At 41.9% G+C, this 20416-nt stretch overlaps 1 protein-coding gene across 3 annotated transcripts in view; it reads right to left on the bottom strand.

Moving 5' to 3' along the window:
* PTPRT (protein tyrosine phosphatase receptor type T) overlaps positions 1–20416 on the bottom strand; it is a 1038801-nt gene that overhangs the window by 571613 nt on the left and 446772 nt on the right. For all 3 annotated transcript variants that reach the window (XM_055306331.1, XM_055306315.1, XM_055306321.1), the window contains exon 7: positions 16659–16952. In XM_055306331.1, the coding sequence (XP_055162306.1) occupies positions 16659–16952 (294 nt within the window). The remainder of the gene's footprint in view (positions 1–16658; positions 16953–20416) is intronic.

Below are 20416 nucleotides of genomic sequence, written 5' to 3'. Positions count from 1 at the left end.
GGCAGAGGGAGAAGCAGACTCCCCGCCAAGCAGGGAGCCCAATGTGGCTGACCCCAGGACTCTGGGACCATGACCTGAGCTAATGGCAGAGACTCAATGTACTGAGCCACCTAGGTGCCCCTCCTGGGGAGCCTCTTATACATTTTTGTCAACCAGTGAAAACATAACCCTGTTTTATACACACACACACACACACACACACACACGTGTGTGTGTATATATCTCCTTGTATTTATGTTATACATAAATGCATATATATGCACATGCATATACTACATAAATTATAACATATGAATATTATATATAGTTCTATATAATTAAACTATATATGAACCATATATAAATATATATAAGTGTAGTTAATTCATTAACATTGAACTCATAGCCAACAGTACTCTAACGCATGCCTGAATAAAGCTCACCTAACACATGTCCTTTCTCCAGAAGGCACATCACAGACTTCTTGCTCTTAGTAACACTAGGTAACACTTTAGTACTATGCTTAGGGACCCATTTTTCTCTTAAAGGTTATTTATTTATTATTTATTATTATTTATTTGAGAGAGAGAGCACAATTGATAGAGCAAGCATGAGTTGGGGGGGTATGCAAAAGCAGAGGCAGATATCCCCCAAGCAGGGAGTCTAGACATGGGGCTGGACACCAACACAAGGGCTCAATTCCAGAACCCTAGGATCATGACCTGAGCTAAAGGCAGATAAGCCACCCAGACGCCCAGCTTAGAGATCATTTTTAAACAGCAAAATCACTAACAAAAGACAAAAATGGGAAAAACGACACTACGCAGACTGCAAAAAGGTTATGCTTACCGGAGGAGGCCTGAACAGAAGAGGATCATCACCTATTCTGTCCTTAGTCAAGAATGTAAATTTTTCCATAACTGCACGTCTGCGAATGGCCTTGGAACTCCTGAGTGTTAATTTTAGTGTCACAGCTACATATTAGCGAGTATATGAATGTACAAATACAGAGTCCCCAAATAATGAAGTTGGAGTGTACTTCTGTATTCATATATTAAATACAATGTACACCTCTCCCAACAGTCTTTAAGATCCATAAAAACCAAGATCATGTCTATTTTATTCATCATGCCACACACTTAATACCAAGTTCTATACCTGATGCATGGAGTGATTCAATACATATTTATATTAACTGCAGTAAAAAAAATACTTAAGTACATAGGAAAATATTCACTACACATGTTAAATAAAGAAATCAGTTACAGGTACATATGGGTTTAGGCTTGTCCAAGGAGGTGTATGTAAAAAGAAAAAGAAAAAAACCCCAACAACCCTAATTGGAAGAGATATATCAAAATTTGGGGTAGTTATCTAAGTGCTGGGGCTTATACTTTTTTAGTGTTTTTCTGTATTATCCAAAATAAAAATGATGAAGGGATGCCTAAGTGGTCACCAGCTGAGCGTCTGCCTTTAGTTCAGGGCATGGTCCTGGGTCAGGGGAACTCCTTGCATGGAGCCTGCTTCTCCCTCTGCCTGTGTCTCTGCTTCTCTCTGTGTGTCTCTCATGAATAAATAAATAAAATCTTAAAAAAAAAAAAACTTTAAAAAAATTAAAATGATGAAAATTATTTCGTTCATCATCACTACAAAATGCCATTAAAAATGGCTACCTGCCTTAAACTTCCCACCATGTTCAGCAGAGGCTGAAACAACTCTAGGCCTCAGTCTCTCCCTCACTGGTAAGCAAACATCTTGGTCAGCGTCTCCAACCTGCTCACATGAACAGTTTCATAGCTCATCCCACTGGTCAGTACTCTCCTATATCATCTCTCTCATCTGGTGTCTCTGAAAATATGAGGCCAGAATTAAGTGTCATGCTTTTGGGATATTTCCTGTGGCATATTACAAGTGTCCTGCTGCCCATTTATTCTGAATCCTAAACCTCCTATAATACAGAACACTGTTGCTTTGATAGCCACACCTAATTGAGAATGTACACCCATTCATCCTTCAAACTTCTGCATACACTAACCAGATCCTGGGGTGAAAGCACAAGGCTGTCTTCAGGGAGTTTAGAATCTAGCAAAACTCAGGGCAGGGAGATGCCTCTTTACTCTCTGTAAGAGGCCTTTAGATGTCCAAGCTGCATGGCTTTGATCGGATGCTTTGGGGTGGGCACAGTAGTCAAGGACATGTACCAACTGTAAAAGGCAAATAAGGGTCACATTATTGACTTCCTTCTTCTCGGGGATATTCCTCTGGGCTCAATTTTATTGTATTTAGTTCATACACTGTCCCATATAAACTAGTCTGAGCCAAGTTTAAATGGATTTGCTGCTTAACCTTCAAATAAAAAAAAAATAAATAAATAAACATTCAATTAATCAGAACCTGCCTCCTCTGCCCCATCCCTCCACCTCTCCCCTAAACCATGTCGTTAATCCAATTTTCATAGCACTTAGAAATATTCCTTAGTGGCCAAAGGGCAGGAGTCTGAAGAGCTTCAGGTCAGGAGATGTTATTTCACAGCTACCTCAAGATTTGAGATTTAGGGAAAGTCACTTAACTCCTGAGAGCTTCTGTGTCCACCAGCATAAAATGGGGCAATCATCCAGGTTAGCCGCAGTCACAGTAAAGATCAATAGAGATGCTATAAAGGTTATAGATAGATAGTACTATAAAGGATTTGCAAACATAGGTGGTGCTGGCTACTTAGGCAGAGCTAGAGCTTTCCTCCCAAAATGAGTCTCCCCATCTGCTTGGTTATTAGGTCAGGTCAGGGCATTCATAGTTAGGGCCCTCACTCTGGTAGGCTTTCTTTGGCGAAGCTTGCTTTGGGTCAGACTCCCACCTTCCTCCCCTTCTCTCTCTCCTGCCTCCCCAAACCCTCACTGTTTGGGATGCTCTAAGCTTATTCCACAAGTGGTTGGGATAACACACAGAGGTACATCAAGTTGAAACCTCATGCACCAAAGACCAAAATATACTGATTAATGAGTTATATGCAGAACATGAAACTATTAAAAATAACAACCTGGTAATAGCTTTTTATTGCTGAGTGATGATGGCATGTTGGCTCATTTAAATTTCTGTGTATTTTTCTGATTTTCCAAAGTTTCCACAGTGCACATGTGTATATTCCCAATATGCCTTTAACACCTATTTACTGAGTGCCTACTACGTGCCAGGTCCACTATGCACACTAGCAACCGGAAGCGGGTGCTGTCCTTGGGAGTGCAGTCTAATGGAAGGGGTATGTGATAAACAAAGACACACGAATCATCCGATGATTACAAGTTGGGATAAATTCTGTGAAAGGTGTTATAAATGGCGAGAAAGGAAGGAAACTAATTCAGAGCAGGGCATCAGGCATCAAGCAAGATCTCTCCCGTGAAGTCTGCTTTAAAGGGATCTGGAAAGGAGGATGGTAGGGCAGCTGGGGAAAAGAGTTCCAGGGAGAGGGAGCAGCAGCTCATGCAAAGGCTGAATGCAGGAAAGAGCTTGTCCATGGGCTTTTGAGGAATGAATAAAGACCAAAGTGGCAGCTGGCACATTTGAGGCAGGATGAAGAGAATGCAGAAGCAAAGGTTGTAGAGACTTGAAATACCACTTCACACTTATGAAATTGGCAAATTAAAAAAAAAAAATCATGGTACACCATTCTGCCAAGGTTACAGTGAAAGCGCTCACATCATTACAAAACAGCATAGTTACTGCACTGAGAGCAATCTGTGAAACGTAGCAGAAGCCATAAGGACGTCTCTACCTTTTAATACCTCACTCTCTGAAATTTAGTCTAAGAAAATAATTCAAACAGAAGCATACAGGCTGGAAGAGGATGATGCTTTGGAAACACCCGAATATCCAACAATACAGGCATCGTTTGGCAAGTTATGGTAATTAGACTCTAAGGGACACGATGAGCCATTAAAACAATATTGAAAACTCCTTAAGAACCTGTAAAATATTAACTTTATGGGGCTGAGTGACAGAAGAGGGCTATAAATGGCACAGGGGGCATAATTACATGGTAAGAATGGGATCAGTGATTGAAAGGGAACATGCACTAGCAAAAAAAAATATTAATTGGGATATGGAATGTATGTTCTCTTTCCAAAAATTTGCTTTGGTGTCAATACTACTTCATTATTTTAAAGTATGAAGACCAAGAAGACAGTAAGGAAGTAGCAGCCATGGGCACAGCTGGGAAACAGGTTGGTTGGAATAGTTGCCTATGCCTCTAATGGTTCAAGACATCAGCTAGGGAAACCTATACACTAATGGCGGATGGACAACCACTCCCTACTGGATCCTGAAAGATGCCCCAGTTTCTACTCTGAGCTCCTGCCACAGCTCCGCTTAGCATCTCAGAATGACCATGGGTCAAGACAATGGTGGGTGTGATGTAGAAACCATGGCTGACACTGGCTGGCGTTCCTCTCTCATGGTACACACCGTCAATCCCTTTCCTTTGGGAGCACAGCAAGTGGCTACCCTTTGCTCCTCGAACCTACTGCAGTGATGGTCTTCGGGCTCACAGGTTAGGAGGGCCTGGATAGGGAGAGAGTCTCTAGGGTGTTCAATTGCCAAAAGCTCCTATTCACTAAGCACCTATCACTTATACTTAGATGGCCATTTGGGTAAGAGCAGGAATTAGAGTCAGAGTTCTGACCTTAGCCACGTCCTACTCATTGAGACTTGCAACGCAATACGTAACCTCTCTCTACTTTGGTAGTGACAGTGATGATAATACTTACCTTCCCTGTGCAGTTGCAAGCAGATTCAATGCATTATTAGCTATTAATATCAATGATCCTAGCTTCTATTTAATTAGGTTAACAGTATTACCCACATTTAACGGGAAAAATCGTTCAGAGAAGTTAAGCAAACTGCCCAAAGTTGCCCAGTGTCCTAATGACAGAACCTGGAATCCAACTCAGATAAGGCACATCCTTAGACCGTCCCCTGCTCCATCTGAACACAGCATAAAGCTGTGTTTGCATCCCAGGGCTCACCAAGTGTGTGTACCTTCCAAGAATGTCAATGATACACTATGATAAAAATAACATCTCACATTTATACAGAGTGCTTTACAATTTATAACCACCTCTCACATTCACATTCGACTCTGAGGGGGAAGCCTACTTTTCAGTTGTATACGTTTTATACAACACAGCAAAACAGAGAAAATGTTTACAGCACTCCACAATCTTTATACACACACACACACACACACACACACACACATATAAATATATGCCATTTATGTGGTGTATGTGTGTGTGCCTGCACGTAAGGACAGATAAAACATGTTTTTAAGGGAAGGTTGTTCTCATTGAAAGAAAGGATTTGATCTCAGCATTAGCCACTCTCCCTTATACTCCCTTTTACTGTTCACTTCAGTGGAAAAGATACACAAAGAAAGGCCTGGAGCTGAAGCTGGAATCAATCAGGGGAAAGTAGAACTGCTCTGGAAGTAAGAAGACTGCATCACCTGGATGATCTGGGAAGGCGAGAAGAAGGTAAAAAATCCCTGCCCACTGCAAGGACCTTTAAGTCTGCAGAAGGATTTCAAATTGTTTGCTGGTAGCATAGTAATGCAATCCCTTGCCTGCATCCCACCAAGCATCGAGAGAAGAAACAGCCTTGTGTCCACGCAGCTTTGGGAGAATGGTAGAGAGAGAGCAGTTCCATATTTGGTCCAGGTGGGACAGCCAGGAGAAGCAGAATGATATTCTGGAACTCAGGGCAGGCAGTGAAAGGGGTGGGGTGCGGGTGGCACAAGTGCTCCCCTGGGAACCTAGGGGGCAGGATCAGACCAGGTGCAGGATCTTGGAGGGGGAATTCTGGTCAATACTTTACAGCTCTGATAAACTCACCACCTGATATATGGGCTGCATATTAATATTTCAAAAAACTGGGAGAGTAATTACATATGCAGTTTCGCAAGCTGATTTTTTTAACTTATCATAGCATGAACAATGACCCATGCAATTAGATATTCTATGAAATACATGGTTTGCAATATGAGCATAGAATTCCACTGTGTGCATGCACAAGAATTTATTTAACTATGCTCCTATCGTTGGGGCATTTAAATGATTTCCAAGTTTTGCCCTTATAAATAATGCAGTGACGACCTCCATGTATACATCTCCTTTTGTGCAGCAATGATTATTTCATTAGAAGAAAACTCGTGAATTGTCCTCTAAATATGCTGTGCTGCTTAACCCACCTGCAGAAATAAGGGACTGTTGCATTGCTCCTTACCAATGCTGATTTTTACCAATTAAAAATATATTTTGGTAATCTTATAGGTTGAAAATGCATTTATTTGATTACCTGTGACATTGGACATTTTAAATTTGTTCTTCACCACGTATATTTTGTATGACAATTACCTGTCAATACTTTCTGGCCTCTTTTTTTTTTCTAGCAACATGATGACATTTTTATTGATCTGTTACTCAGAGTTCTTTTATGTAAGAATATTATCCCTTTCTTCTCAATTCTGTCATATTTTCCCACACCTTGCTTACCCATTTGCTTTTTGAATTTTGTTAATATAGTATAGTTTTTCTTCTCCTTCTTTTCTTTTTATATAGTAAAATTTGTAAACTGTGACTCAATGGCATATTTGTTTGCTTTCAATGAACTGAAAGGCCTTCCTAATAAAAGACCAATATTTATTTTCTGCTGGTTCTTGCTTTTTTCTGCTATTAAGTTCTTAATCGATTCAGAATTAATTTAGCATATCATAATATATATGCAATGCATCCTATTTTTCCAAATTATTAACCAATTACAAATATACTATTTGTTAAGCAATTTTCCATTCATATAAATTTTAACAGCTAGTTTCACTACATACTGGATTTTTTTCTGGGCTTCAATTATTATAGCTATAACACATGTTGATATTTCACGGTGAAATGTCCCCCACACCATTTTTTTAAAGTGCTATATTGCCTTTTCCTCTGTATTATTTCAGATCGATTTTGAAATCACTTTGTCAAGTTCCAAAAATAATCCCATTAAGGCTCTGATTGCAACAGAATTAAACCCATAAATTAATTTGGGGAGAATTGATAATCCCCCAATATTAAATTTGCTAACCCAACTACATGATATAACTCTCCATTTTTTCAGGTCTTGTTTTATCATCCCTCAGTAAAGTTTTGCAGGTGTGTGTTTTCTTTTTTATGAAAAATTTTGTATTTATTGTGGTAAGTATAGGTATTTTGAATTACAAAATTTTATAGACTTTAGTAGCTCACTTTTATCTACTTTATATTTCATTATAACAGTCTTAGAAATATTAGTCATAAATCACATATATATTCAAGTTTTAGGTGGAAGGTTTGAAATTGCCTGTATTTTCTAAAAATTATTAGTTTTCTTAATCAGTAATGCAGAAATAATGTAGTTATCCTGGATAAAAGAAACAGCAATGTTTTATTTACTTACTTACTTACTTACTGCCTTTGTAACAAGGGTTAAGATTGTTTTTTCTTGCAGAGGTCAAGATTATAACTAGAAATAGGAAAGTATCAACATATGCACTGAAGTTTCATTTATCTATCTGTCCATCTGACTATGTATCTATATATTTAAATTTTTAAAACTTTAATTCAATTTAGTTAACATGCAGTGTAATACTAGTTTCAGGTATACAAGTGATTCAACACCTCCATACATCACCTGGTACTCATCATGACAGGTTGACTCCTTCATCCCCATCACCATTTCCCCCACCTATTTCTGGTGACCATCAGTATGTTCTGTAGAGTTAAGAGTATGATTCTTAGTTTGCTTCTCTGGCGTGTGTGTTTTCATACTTAGTTTCTGCACATTTCTTGATTTCACTCCTAAGTATTTATATTTTTTTTTTATTTATTTATGACAGTCACAGAGAGAGAGAGAGGCAGAGACACAGGCAGAGGGAGAAGCAGGCTCCATGCACCGGGAGCCCGACGTGGGATTCGATCCCGGGTCTCCAGGATCGCGCCCTGGGCCAAAGACCGGCGCTAAACCACTGCGCCACCCAGGGATCCCCAAGTATTTATATTTTAATTGCATTTGAGAACAGGATACATTTCATTATATTTTTATATGGATATTACTGTCATGTGGCTACTGATTTTTGCTTATTTGCTTTGTGTCTGACCATACTATCAAATCTCTTAGTTATCCTAATAACCGTTTTTTTTCCTTTTGGTTTATTCTCTTAGGCTCTGAGGCTATAAGAATATGTGTTCCTAGAAATTAAAAAAAAAAAAAAAGTCCCTTTCCATTCCTACCTTAGAATTCTGATCAGTAACGAAAGCTGATTTTTTTTCAAATTACTTTTCAGGTTCTCTGGAAATCAGATGGTTTTTACCCTTTAATACTGATATGAAGCATTATACCAATAGTTTTTCCAATATTCAATGTTTTAATCGGTGCCTTTCTGGAATAAACTCAACTTGGTCATGGTGAGTTAGGCTTTCATAATGATGCTGAATTCTGAGGGTCATTTTAGAAAGAGCTCGAGTTTTGTACCTAGGTAGTTAAATGCTCGGTTCCCAGCTAGGCCACCTGGTCAGGTAAATAGTCTTGGATAAGTCACTTACCTTCCAGACAGCCAGTGGAAGAAATTATACCCACCCCAGTAGTTTGCTGCAAGAATTACAAGTAAAATCCTCAAAACAAGCTCAACGCTATGGGCCTTGCACATCACAGAAACTCAAACTAGGTTACTGTGGTTCTCATTACTATAATCATCCATCTTCTTTGCATTGTTGGCTCAAGGTTTTCACAGGTAGAGGAATGATTGACCTCCAGTTTTAAAGTACTTGGGAGCTATTTTTGTTTAAATCCAGGAAGTTTGATAAACAATAAAAATCCAAACATACTAGCTCTCATTATCATTCATACTACCTCTCTGTGGCTCATTTTTTCTTCCAATGTCAATTTTTAAGGTTAGGAAGAATCAGGGAGTATTTCCCAGGCTATGTTTGTTGCTTTATTGTACTTTACCTTCCAGGCCCTAGTTCTCTAGGGATCATGGGGGAGCAGAAAAATCTAAAAGTAACAGGATGTTTAATGGGATTTTTCTTGTTACTTGGGAATTCTACCCAAGGCTACGAAACCAAGAAGGTTAAGGAGTAAGTCGTGTCACATTCTCCAGAGAAAAGCCAAGGTGCTTCCAGATGTCCTTTTCAAGACTGTAAGAGGTGCCCCGCTGGACCCAGGAGGCTGCACAGACTGGGAGGAGAGACTCCTGGAGGTTGTGAACAGGTGTAAGGGAAGAAGGCGTTAGCTTGTCGCATCTTCCCTAAACCAAGTGAGGAGCCCTGGTAGATGTGGTTTGTGCAGAGGGAGGGAGGGGGGAGGGTCTGTAAGAAGGAGAGGGAGAGCTCATGCCCCTGCAGAGGCCTGCTCCCATGCAGACACCCCTGGGTTCATGCAGCAACTCTTTTTTTTTTTAAGATTTTATTTATTTATGCATGAGACACACACACACACACACACAGAGAGAGAGAGAGAGAGAGAGAGAGAGGCAGAAGGAGAAGCAGGCTCCATGCAGGGAGCCCGACGTGGGACTTGATCCCGGGTCTCCAGGATCACACCCTGGGCTGAAGGCGGCACTAAACCGCCGAGCCACCGAGGCTGCCCCATGCAGCAACTCTTGAACCACATAAGGGGAAAGCAGGCTTTTCTCCCTCTTCATCCCCTCCTCCTTCCTCCATGGTCTGATGCCCTGGGGGAGGAAGGAGGTAAGGAAGCCACAGAGGAAGTGGAGAAGGCAAGGGAGGTGGAAGAATGAGTATCACTTTTCTAAATCATTTTGCACAAGTGGTTGTCATAATCCAAGTTCTGTGGGTGCCTTCAGTATGCGTGCTCACCTGCACGACTCTGGAATCAATGTCCCTTGGAGCATGATGGGGCGTGCATGGAAGCCCCTCTTTCCCTAGTTTGTCACCATGTTGGAGATTTCTCCATTGGGCTCCAGATTTTGCTTTGATTCTGGATGGGATGGTGATTTGACTGCTATTGGCTGATCCTGCTGTGCTTCCCTGAGACTCCTGGGTAATCTCACCAGGATTATGGCGGGACAGAGATGGGAGTTAGATGCCTGGGCTCACACCACCATCCTGCTCAGAAACAAGTGCTGTCTGCTTCTAATGCAGAGCCCTAAGAGTTAGGCCAGGCAATGCTACCTCTCATTGAAGCTAAGGCCTAGGGAAATTAAAAAAGAAAAGCAAAAAGGCCTTGCTAGGCAGTTACATGGCTTTGTTCGATTTTCTAGACCCTTTATCCCTCTTTTAATCCCTCCACCCTGCCCTAGAACTGCATGCTGGATGGAAAACACAGAGCCCACCTGAGGATGCTCACTGACAAGAGTCAGGACTCACTTCCATTCCTTGTTTGCAAGTTCTCATGCTTGTAACCCTCGGCGGCCTCTCAGAAAGGAGACGGGTCTGGATAACATGCTTCTCTCTCTTACTTGGGACTAAGACAAAACCGGAAAAAGCGCGACTCCTATCTCCACCCCGGGCCCCAATATCAGGTACCACTGTAGCCACCTCTGTACCCTGCAAGCATGCGTCAAGGACTCCAGAGCCTTGGCCTGCAAACCCTTTGGTTCAAGCCTCCTCTACAGCTTAGAGCTGCTGTACTATCCCATCGCTATCTGAGAAAGTAAAGAAACTGCACTAGAGAAGTCCTTTACAACAGGGTCCATCACACCAGAACGAAAGAAATTGGTTTACATTCTGACACCCTCTTCCTAGGCCTGAGACTTTTATTTTTTTCCAAATAATGTTCATGAAGGGGCTTCTATGTTTTCAGTTCTCTGCTAGGCTTATAACTTATCTCATTGAGACTTCACAACAAAAGTGTATTGTAATCTCTTGTAAATGGAAGAAAAGAAAGAGAGGCACAGACAGGTGTACTGCCATCCAGACAGCAAGTACCAGCTTGAAATAAAAACGAGAATTTTTTTGGCTCTAAAGCCTCCATTCTTCTCACTAAACTCTAATGACTACTCTCACTTCATTGAGCCCAGCAATTTGAATTTCTCCTCTTTATTCCCTTAGAGAAAAGAGACAGACAGATATCACTTCAAGTAGGAATCCATAAATATGTAAATAAAATATAATGTGCAATCAAACCTCAGGTGAAGGGAAGAGGAAGAAAGCCCTCCAAATCAGCAGTGTGTGTCACATTTTGGGCTGCACAAAGTCACTTTTCACTTGGAAAATCTGAACTCCGCGAGACCACAATGAAGTGGGTACCCAGGCAAAGGGGCCTTGGATTTACAGGGAGCAAGCAATCACAGGGTGGCGGAGCAGAGGTGGGGGGGCCTTAGGATCACTTGGCTTTCCAGATTGTTGCTTTGTGGTTCTACAACAGTTACTGCCTAGAGTCTGGCTCAAGCAGGGCTTCTGAGGATGAAGGGAAGAGATTTCCAGAGCATAAGAGAGATAGCACAGGGCTGCTGAACACCTATATCTGAGATAAGGGGGGGGGATCTGTCTCCTGGGAGTAAAACCAGATCCATAAATAAGGGAGTGTGGCATGGAGGCAGATTTGGGTGACAATAAGGGAGAATTTCTCCTGTCTGATGCTGGGTGATAGTTTTAAGGCATCAACCAAGCAGGTGCTCAGACCACTGAAAGCACTACCTGGAGAAAAGATGAACTGACCTGGTGGCTTGTTCTCACTTCTCCTTGTCTCATTGCCCTTCCCAATTGCTGGCCCTGGTCCCATTCTCAATGCCGTCGACCTTGGCCCTCCTTGTGAAATCCAGATATTGATGCCAGAAGCCTGTGTTCTTTTGAACCTAAAGGATACTCCACTCCTACACAGGACCCCATCCAGAGTCTTGTGATAACTGGCTAACATTAGGTAGAGAGCAAGAGTAACCCCCAGGACCCACAGCAGTTAGATGGTCTGCTATGGGAGAGCATGAGCTTCCTGTCAGAGACAGCACGCAAGGTGAGACTGGGTTGGCAACAGACAGCCCTCCGAGGACCCAACTCCTATGTCTGGATGTCTGTTGATGAGGATGTGCCAGGGCAAACCACCCATCCTTCTAGACAAGAAAACCTTTGAGAGTCTAAACTAGGATCATCAGGTTCTGAAATTGGATTTCCTATGAGATGATGAAGAACAAAAGAATATGCCCCACCCCTTCACATACCAGTCAGTTTAACAATTCCTGTTTTAACTTCCCATTTTAACAATTCATAACCACAACATCCAGAACAATAGCAGCAACCAATAACAATTTGTTTTATGACAGGCATCTGAAGAGTATTTTGAGCTTTTCAAAGCACTCTGATGTACATGATTACATATGCACCCCACGCCTGTATCTCAGGAAGGGTGGCAAATGATGAAACTGAGCAAAGGAACATGGTGATGAATGAAAAAAACAAATGAATGGGGCATCTCAAGGGAGTAGCATGAAGAAAGAAAATCAGGCTGCTTTCACTGGTACTAAGACGTCCCTTTGATTCTAAAATGCAGGTGCAATCAGGTGGCTCTCAGGGAAGATGAAGAGGTAGCCCGCTGATCTCTCCTGAGCTCCACGTTTCCATGTGCCATCATCTGCTATGCATCATCTTTACTCCAAACCCAACATCTTCAAGCCTGAACTTGCTCCCATGCCCCTAACCCATCTATTGGTTTTCCATCTTGAAAAGCAGCTCCACCACTCGTCTCTCAGCCATCCAAACCAGAAGCCTAGAAGCATCGTTTCTGGCCCTCTCCTAGATAGTCTGTCTAGGTTTTGAATTAACTGGCTAAGAGTCACGCTCTGAGGCGAGCTCCAGATTATTGGGTTAGAAGGCTGCTCTGGAGCCAAACTCTTGACAATCCCCACCTCGCTCCTGATGCACCAAGGACAGACCTGGTCAGTGGCCTGTCAGACCTAGATGAACCAGACTACATCCCACCTGCCCTTGAGCTGGCCCTCTGCTATCTTCCTGAGCTACACTCACTTGCAGCCTGAGCACAGAGTCTGGCACAGGGAAGTGGCTCAGCAGATGTTTGAAGGAAAGGCCTACAGCTGCAGTGAATGAGAGCATGCAGCTGGTCTCCATAGTTGTCAGCTGCTCTACCATCCAAGCCCACCCTCGAGAGGACACGTGGAGAGTAAACCCCATCAAACCACGTGATGGGGAGTCCCTTGGGCCAAGAGACTCTGCGCTAAACACTGAATCGATCTGCAATCTTGGTCTGATGACTGAGCCACAGTCTTCCTTCCATCTACCTCTCAGAGCTGCCGTAAGGATCAAGCAACCTAATGGGCACACCATGAAAGTGGCATGCTGGTGTGGCACAGTTGTACCAGGGGTTCTTCAGTGTGGGTGTGTCTCAGCATCACTCAGAGGGCTCCTTAAAGGACAGGATTCTGGGCTCCACTCCCAGAATTTCTGAATCATTAGGTCAGGGAATGGGGTCTGAGAATTTGCATTTCTAAGGAGTTCCTAGGTAATGCTGATGCTGCTGGTCTGGGAACTATGCTTTGAGAACCAGTGCTCTGACCATTTTAAAAGCACTGCCTACTGCCTTTCCACAGTGACCCGGTTTCCCTCCACAAAGCATGCTATTTCAATATTCGACTTTATGTTTACGTTTTACCCTTTTTGCTGTTTTGCTGGAATCTTAACTGAGTCTGTAAATTCCTCTGGGCAGAAATTATACCTTCCACACTCCACATTCTCTCATTTTCTGTTTTCTATTTTAAAAAAAATAATGAGTACATTTCCAGTGCAATTAATAATAGAAAAAGGAAGGGGGTAGCTAAGAGCACCCACCCCAATAAACAGCATCCACAAATGGATACCAGCCCTGGAATCCTCTTAAAAATTAATTATGAGGCAAAGAACATTCTACCATCATTGGCAATGTGGGAAAGAAGATTATGTTCTTGATGACACATTTTGTAAAATGTGGGTTATTCAAGGTTTTAGCTGTAACTTACTTAAACACCAACATTTTTTGAAATATAAAACCACAAACAGCATTTCAAATCATAATTTTTACAGTGATAGTCACACAATTGTGTTTTCAACATGTAAAATCCATTACACAGCCATGGCAACAGTTTGCAATAGATTGTAAATTTTTATTGAGATGATCATCTTGTGATTGAATTTCAAAATGTATTATATGATCATCAGCAAATAAGTCCATGGGGGCTGCTAAAGTGCTTTAAGTATCATTTATAAAGATCAAAAACCCAGGAAACTCTTAGATTTACCCCACGGAAAGAGAAAAGTCTCATTGGCAAGATCAAATCAATTACTTTTATGGATGAATATTGAATTGAAAAACTGAGATAAGGTATTACCTGGTTTAATAACAAAATCTTATGTCCTTCTGAAATAGTAGGTTTCATAATCAGGTTTCAATAAGGAATTTTACAAAAGGCCCACTTTTGAAAATAATCAAGAAAATGGCATTTCCATTTATCATAGTGGCTCAGTAATATTCAAAGGAATATTCCCAAGCAATGGACACCCTCAGTAACCTTGGGTTACATGCCATCGAGATGCACTACTGACTGAGGTACTCAGGAATGATTACAGTGAATTCTGCTATAGCTCTTGTTTTGACAACATGAATGTGTTCCAACACGACTGACATATTAGAGGACAATTTGAGCATAACACGAATGTCACATCTGCTATGTGTGATTCTGTATGTAAAACATTTTTGAAACAGAAAACTACACCCAGCTCAACGGAACCATGCAGGGATACACAAAACGTATCCACCTCAAACATCAACCTGCTATGTCCATTCACTGGGCGTGCTAAAAGCCACATCCACAACTTTCCACCATATTTAGAAAGTACTCTTCACCACCACTGTTGCCCACATGCTTCTTCCTTTCTGACATACACTTCCAAAGCAAATTTGCAATCTCTTCAAGGAAATACCCCATATACGCTGCAGTATTTATGCATATCCCAAACCATTACATGCATGAAACTGTGCCATGGCTTTTACCTACTTTTGTCACTGTTTAAATGTGTTGCTGATAAAGTATGAGTGCTATGCCCCAATTCCACTTTTTCCCATAACCCTGATAATTTCTGCTACATAACTTCCCATACCACAGTGAATTTTAAGGACATATATGTCATATTATAGTAGAACTGTTTTGCTTTTTTTGTTCCACGGGGTCACTGTGATGATGGGTCCTTTTCTCCCCATGCAGAAGTCATCAGTGACCCTTTTCCCAGTGGAAGCCAATGGCTCACACTGCCACTTCCCTGCATACCCTCCTCCAACCCCGTGGAAAAGTCTCACCTCTGTATTCCATCCTAATGGTGCATACCTCCATGTTTTCATGTGATCTGACCAATGATCGATGGCATTTGAGTCAGATAAACCTGAATGCAAATTCTGACTGTGCCACTTCCCTACATACCCCCAAGTGTATGTCAGAAAGGTCGAAGCGTGTGGGCAACAGTGGTGGTGAAGAGTACTTTCCAACCCCGTGGAAGAGCCTCACCTCTGTATTCCATGCTGATGGCGCATGCCTCTTTGTTTTCATGTGATGTGACCAATGATCAATGGCATTTGAGTCAGAAAAACCTGAATGCAAATTCTAACTGTGCCATTGGTCAATTCTATGACTTTGGACAAAAAGTTTTAAAAATATTGGGTCTCTATTTCTTTACATATATATGAGATAAAAGTACTTACATCAAATGGTTACTTAGGAAAAATGAGATGATATAAATAATGTGATTTGAAAGAAAAAAAAAAAAACAAAAGAAAACACTGAGTTAACTTCTTGAGTTATGTTCAGAGCCGGAATATCTCAGGGATATAGTCAGAGATACAATCCTAGTCAATGTTCCTTACTGGAAACACCATAGAAGCCTGGAGTCCCCAGGGATACAATATGGTTGGATCAAAAGAATCCTCTAAGACACAGTCCCAGACACCAAACTCTTAAAGCAGCATCCAAAAACTTCAGAGAAATTGTTAAAGCCAAAGCCCCCAGAGTACCCTGAGCCAGGAGCTTGCAGAGATATAGAATTCAGGGGGCCCTTGAATAGATAGTCCCAGTCCAGACTCTCAGGCTGGAACCAGGAGGCCCCAAGATAGTTGGCACCAGGAACCCTTCAGAGACAGAATGTGGACCAGGAACTCTCAGGGAAACTATGAAAACCAAGGGCTCATAAGGGTCACAGGCCCAGCCAAGGGACCCTCAGCGACCAAGTCAAAATCACAAACACCTTAAGATATGTAACAAGAAGCAGAAGCATTCTGAGATATAGTGCAAACGAGACCTTTATAAGGCATACAGGGCCAGGAGCCCTCAGGGACACAGGGCCAGGAGCCCTCAGGGTCACTTTGAGCACTAGGAAGCCTCACACACACAGAGGCACCAGAAGTCCTTGGAGAGACAGAACCAGTGTCCCACTGACACAGTGTCAGAACCAGGAACCTCTCCCTGACATAGCTGGAGTCAAGAGGCTCTATGAATCATGGTCATAGCCAGGTGATCTCCAGAGTTGACATCAGAGCCAGGAGGTCCTCTAAAGCAAGACCAAAACCCTGACTGTTGCTCTTCACAAAAGGAAGCACACTCCCATCAAAGAAGTTTAGAAATGACTGTCACAGAACTCCAACCTCTCAAAATGTAGTCATAAAGAAGTTCTTACCTGCACACTTGGTTCTGGTGGTGAGGGGAGGCCCTGGTGGTCCCGTGCCTCCCTCCCCTGGTCGTGTGAGCAGCACCCGGATCTCATACTCCACATCAGGGTCCAGATGCCACAGCTTATAGTTGGGAGAGTCAACTATGTGGGTCTCAGCCCAGGTGCCTGTAGTGGTGCGATATTCCACTTCCTTCAGGATGATGGGGCCATCCCCGATGATTGAGTTGGCATTTGGCTTGATCCACAGGTATGTGGCCCCTACGGCCAGCAGCTCTGGCGGGGCAATGGGTGTGGGAGGCTCTGGAAGACAAGCAATCAGCAAAGGATGTCAGACCCAAGTGGTTTACAGAGAAGAATCCAAGCATGTACACACAAGGACAGAATTCCAGGGAGCCATATACACTAGTTCAGATCCCTTTCATAACTCCATTCATATCCTACTGGAATTTCCTCAAATTTTATGTAAGTACCTGAATCAGTATTTCTTCTCCCACACTACCAAATCTCCTTCATTTAAAGACAGTAAAGAAAGAAGGCAATTGTGGATAAATGTTTTTTCTAGAATACAGCAAAGCTGCCTGGATTAATATTCTGCTTTCTATCCTCAAACGAGCACATGCCTTTACTAAAGTGGAGTTTGGTTCAAAGCCCAGGGGAGTCTGAGGTTTACAAACGTTTCTTTCATAGTAACACACAGATTGTTAGTGGAAGCTCTCCCCAAATAGTGCTGTGAGCCTAAGTAGCAAAAGGATGATGGCACAGCAAAAATTCAGCTTCTTCCTGAACTCCAGAGGGATCCCTCGAGGAGGGAGAGTATCACTGACACAGTGTCCGCTATGAGAATCGAGGGTCTAGGGAAAAGTCATGCGGAGTTATCCCGCATCTGCTTTGGGTTGGCCCTCCCCCATAACCTATTTCCTCAGCTAAATAAATCAGAATTTCAACAGCACTTATGGTGAGACTTTCTGGCAATCCTTAGTCCACTGGCAAAGCTGCAGAAATTAATGTTAACTTTGTATTCCTTATTTACCAAGAAATCTCATATGCGTTACTTTGTGTGAATCTTGGGACATTATCACTTCCAGTCTGATGGATAAAAACAAAGAATCCAAGCAATAGGGCACCGAACGGAGATCATGAAGCAGGTAAGGCAGGATGGAACCCACATCTTTATCCCTTCCAAGGCCAGCTATTCCCTTGGAAATCTGTTTGCCTCGAAAATGTTCATTTTCTAAAAATCAAAGTGGATTTATTTGTCAATTTTGTCTGTAGCAAAAAATAGCAAGTGGAACAATATAGAAAATGAGAATAAAGAGAAAATAAGCCCCCTTCCCTACAACCCAAAGTAACAACCATTTATATTTCTCCATGCTCCAATTTCTGTTCATATATTTAAGCCTTTTTCATCCAGCTACAGCAACATAAAGACCCAGTGTTTTTCTTCCCTCACTTACTACATTCTAAAGACTTCATTTACAACATAGACTTTGTCATCACTGTCTTAAAGATCTACAGAAAAATCTGTCAGGTAATCACATTAACTAGTGAGTTATTCCAAGTTTTGCTGTGGTAAATAATGCTGCAGTGAACATCTTTGTGCAAATGACTCCAGTTTTTCCTATTTATTTATATTTTTTGGAAGCAACTGCCAACAGAAATGGAATCTGTCAATGGGTACGAACAATTTAGTGATGAACAGAGAGAATTAGGAAGTGGAGGGAGGAGGAGGCATCTAGGGGTGAAATACAACTTTTGGAGGGCCTCTGGGCTATGCAGGTGGGTAAGGCAGGTACAGGTTTCACTGTGGAACTCAGGTGAGAGCTTCAGGATAGATCAGACTCATTCTGTGTTCGCTTTCTAATTAATTACCTAGCCACAAAGATTCTCCAGAGACAGAATAATTGCTATGAAACAGAGGTGGACAATATTTTCTCAGTGTGACTTGAAGCAAATCTTAAGGGACAACTTCAGATTGCCTCTATTAAAGCCTGCCATTTGGTCAGAGAAGGAAATTAAGCAGATTAGTCAAGCTAGATGCTTTTCTTTACAAAGCCATGAAGGTTATTACTCAAGGCCTTGTTATCTCAAAGGTGTTTGCAAATTGATTTTTGGATAATTTGTTTCAGGTAGAGAAGTTAGGTTAGCAGGCAGATAATTTCTGGGCTCATCCTTTGTGCATTTTAAATATATAGACTCTCTGATCACCATTGTCAACTCTCCAGAGTTCCCATCAGTTTCCAGGGAGGCCCCAAGAGTGGTATTTTGTAGCTCTGTGATGACTCTGCCCAACTCCTTAATATAATTATTCACAGGCTGGCCCTGGACAGAATTAAGAGCAGCAGACTGCAATACTTTGGGGCTTGCCCAAGTGACCACATTAAGCTCTCTCCCATCGACTTTACACCATGGTTTTTGCTCTATTTCAGGCATTAGCAGTAAAGTGCTGACCATCAGAAAGAAAATAAAGTACCAGGCTTGCCAAATGTTTGGTCTCTTGCCACGTATTTCTGATGGTAGGTACAATATAGTAACAAACATTCCCTCGAGTAAATAAATGTCTCCATCTTAAATGACTTAGGAGTTCACATGTCCCTGTGCAGTCTAGCCAATGCTGTTTTCTCTCCCTCTGTCCCCTCAAGAGATTATCATGAAATACATCATAGCACTTCAGGTACTTGGCTCTAAGCAGCCACCAGATTATTGTTTTGTTTTCTCTTTTGTTAGTAATCCTCTGATTTATAATTGGCATTCTTTATAAGTCACATGTTCGAGTGGCTCAGAGAGAGAAGTAGGGATGAGACACACAATTATTATTGTTATTATTTTTTGGGGGGTAAACACCTCCCTTTTTTAAATGAACAGAAAGACTGCGTTTGTCAGTTCTTCTCTTTTAACATAAACTACTCAACCAGACAGTGCAAGAAATCTAGGAGGCCATCTAATCCAATAGCTAGAGTCTTCAGAATGCAAACCAAGGCCCAGAAGGGTCCATGGCCTATTAACTAGAAAGAGGTGGGGGCAGAGCATCAGAAGTCAGGGCCCACATAGCATTCCTGCCTCTCCCTTTTGCTTCTTGGGCTTCAGATGTTTATGTAGTTAGCCAGAAAGATGATCCTGAGGAAACGTCCCTAGTAATTTTTAACTTTTGAGGATGCATAGACCCTTGCAAAGATCTGGTGAGAATTCCAGCCTCTCTTCCCAGGAAAATGCACATAAGCCTGTTACTGAGAGTTACGCCCACCATTTCAGAAATTCAGGAGCCCTTCTAAAGCCTTTACATGAACTCCTGAAGAGGCTATGTTGAAAATAAAGGAAATGTACAGAGATCCTCCTGGCAGACCACATGCCCATAATAGTTTACACTTCTTTGGAACCCCAAAGCCACCCTTTGTTGAAGGGCTAGCAGTTGGGAGTATAGTCATGTAAGGAAATGGAACTTAATGTGAGGTTCACAGACCGAGTGCTTCCAGGTTCCCAATCATCTGGGTCAAGATAAACATGCTAAGATTCCATGGGACAACACAAAGTAAATGTGTAGGTAGGTCCTCATGGCCAAGACCCACCCAACACGTTCATAGATTTAACATTTGGGCTAAAACATTTTATACATAAAAACATGATCCTACCCATGAAATGCTATATCCTAAGTAGAAATCTCTTTATATATATATATTTTTATTGGAGTTCGATTTGCCAACATATAGTACACCCAGTGCTCATCCCGTCAAGTGCCCCCCTCAGTGCCTATCACCCGGTCAGGTCAT

This window comes from Nyctereutes procyonoides, unplaced genomic scaffold (genome assembly GCF_905146905.1).
Source record: "Nyctereutes procyonoides isolate TBG_1078 unplaced genomic scaffold, NYPRO_anot_genome, whole genome shotgun sequence".
Taxonomy (NCBI): domain Eukaryota; kingdom Metazoa; phylum Chordata; class Mammalia; order Carnivora; family Canidae; genus Nyctereutes; species Nyctereutes procyonoides.
This window is presented reverse-complemented; position numbering and strand designations above follow the sequence as displayed.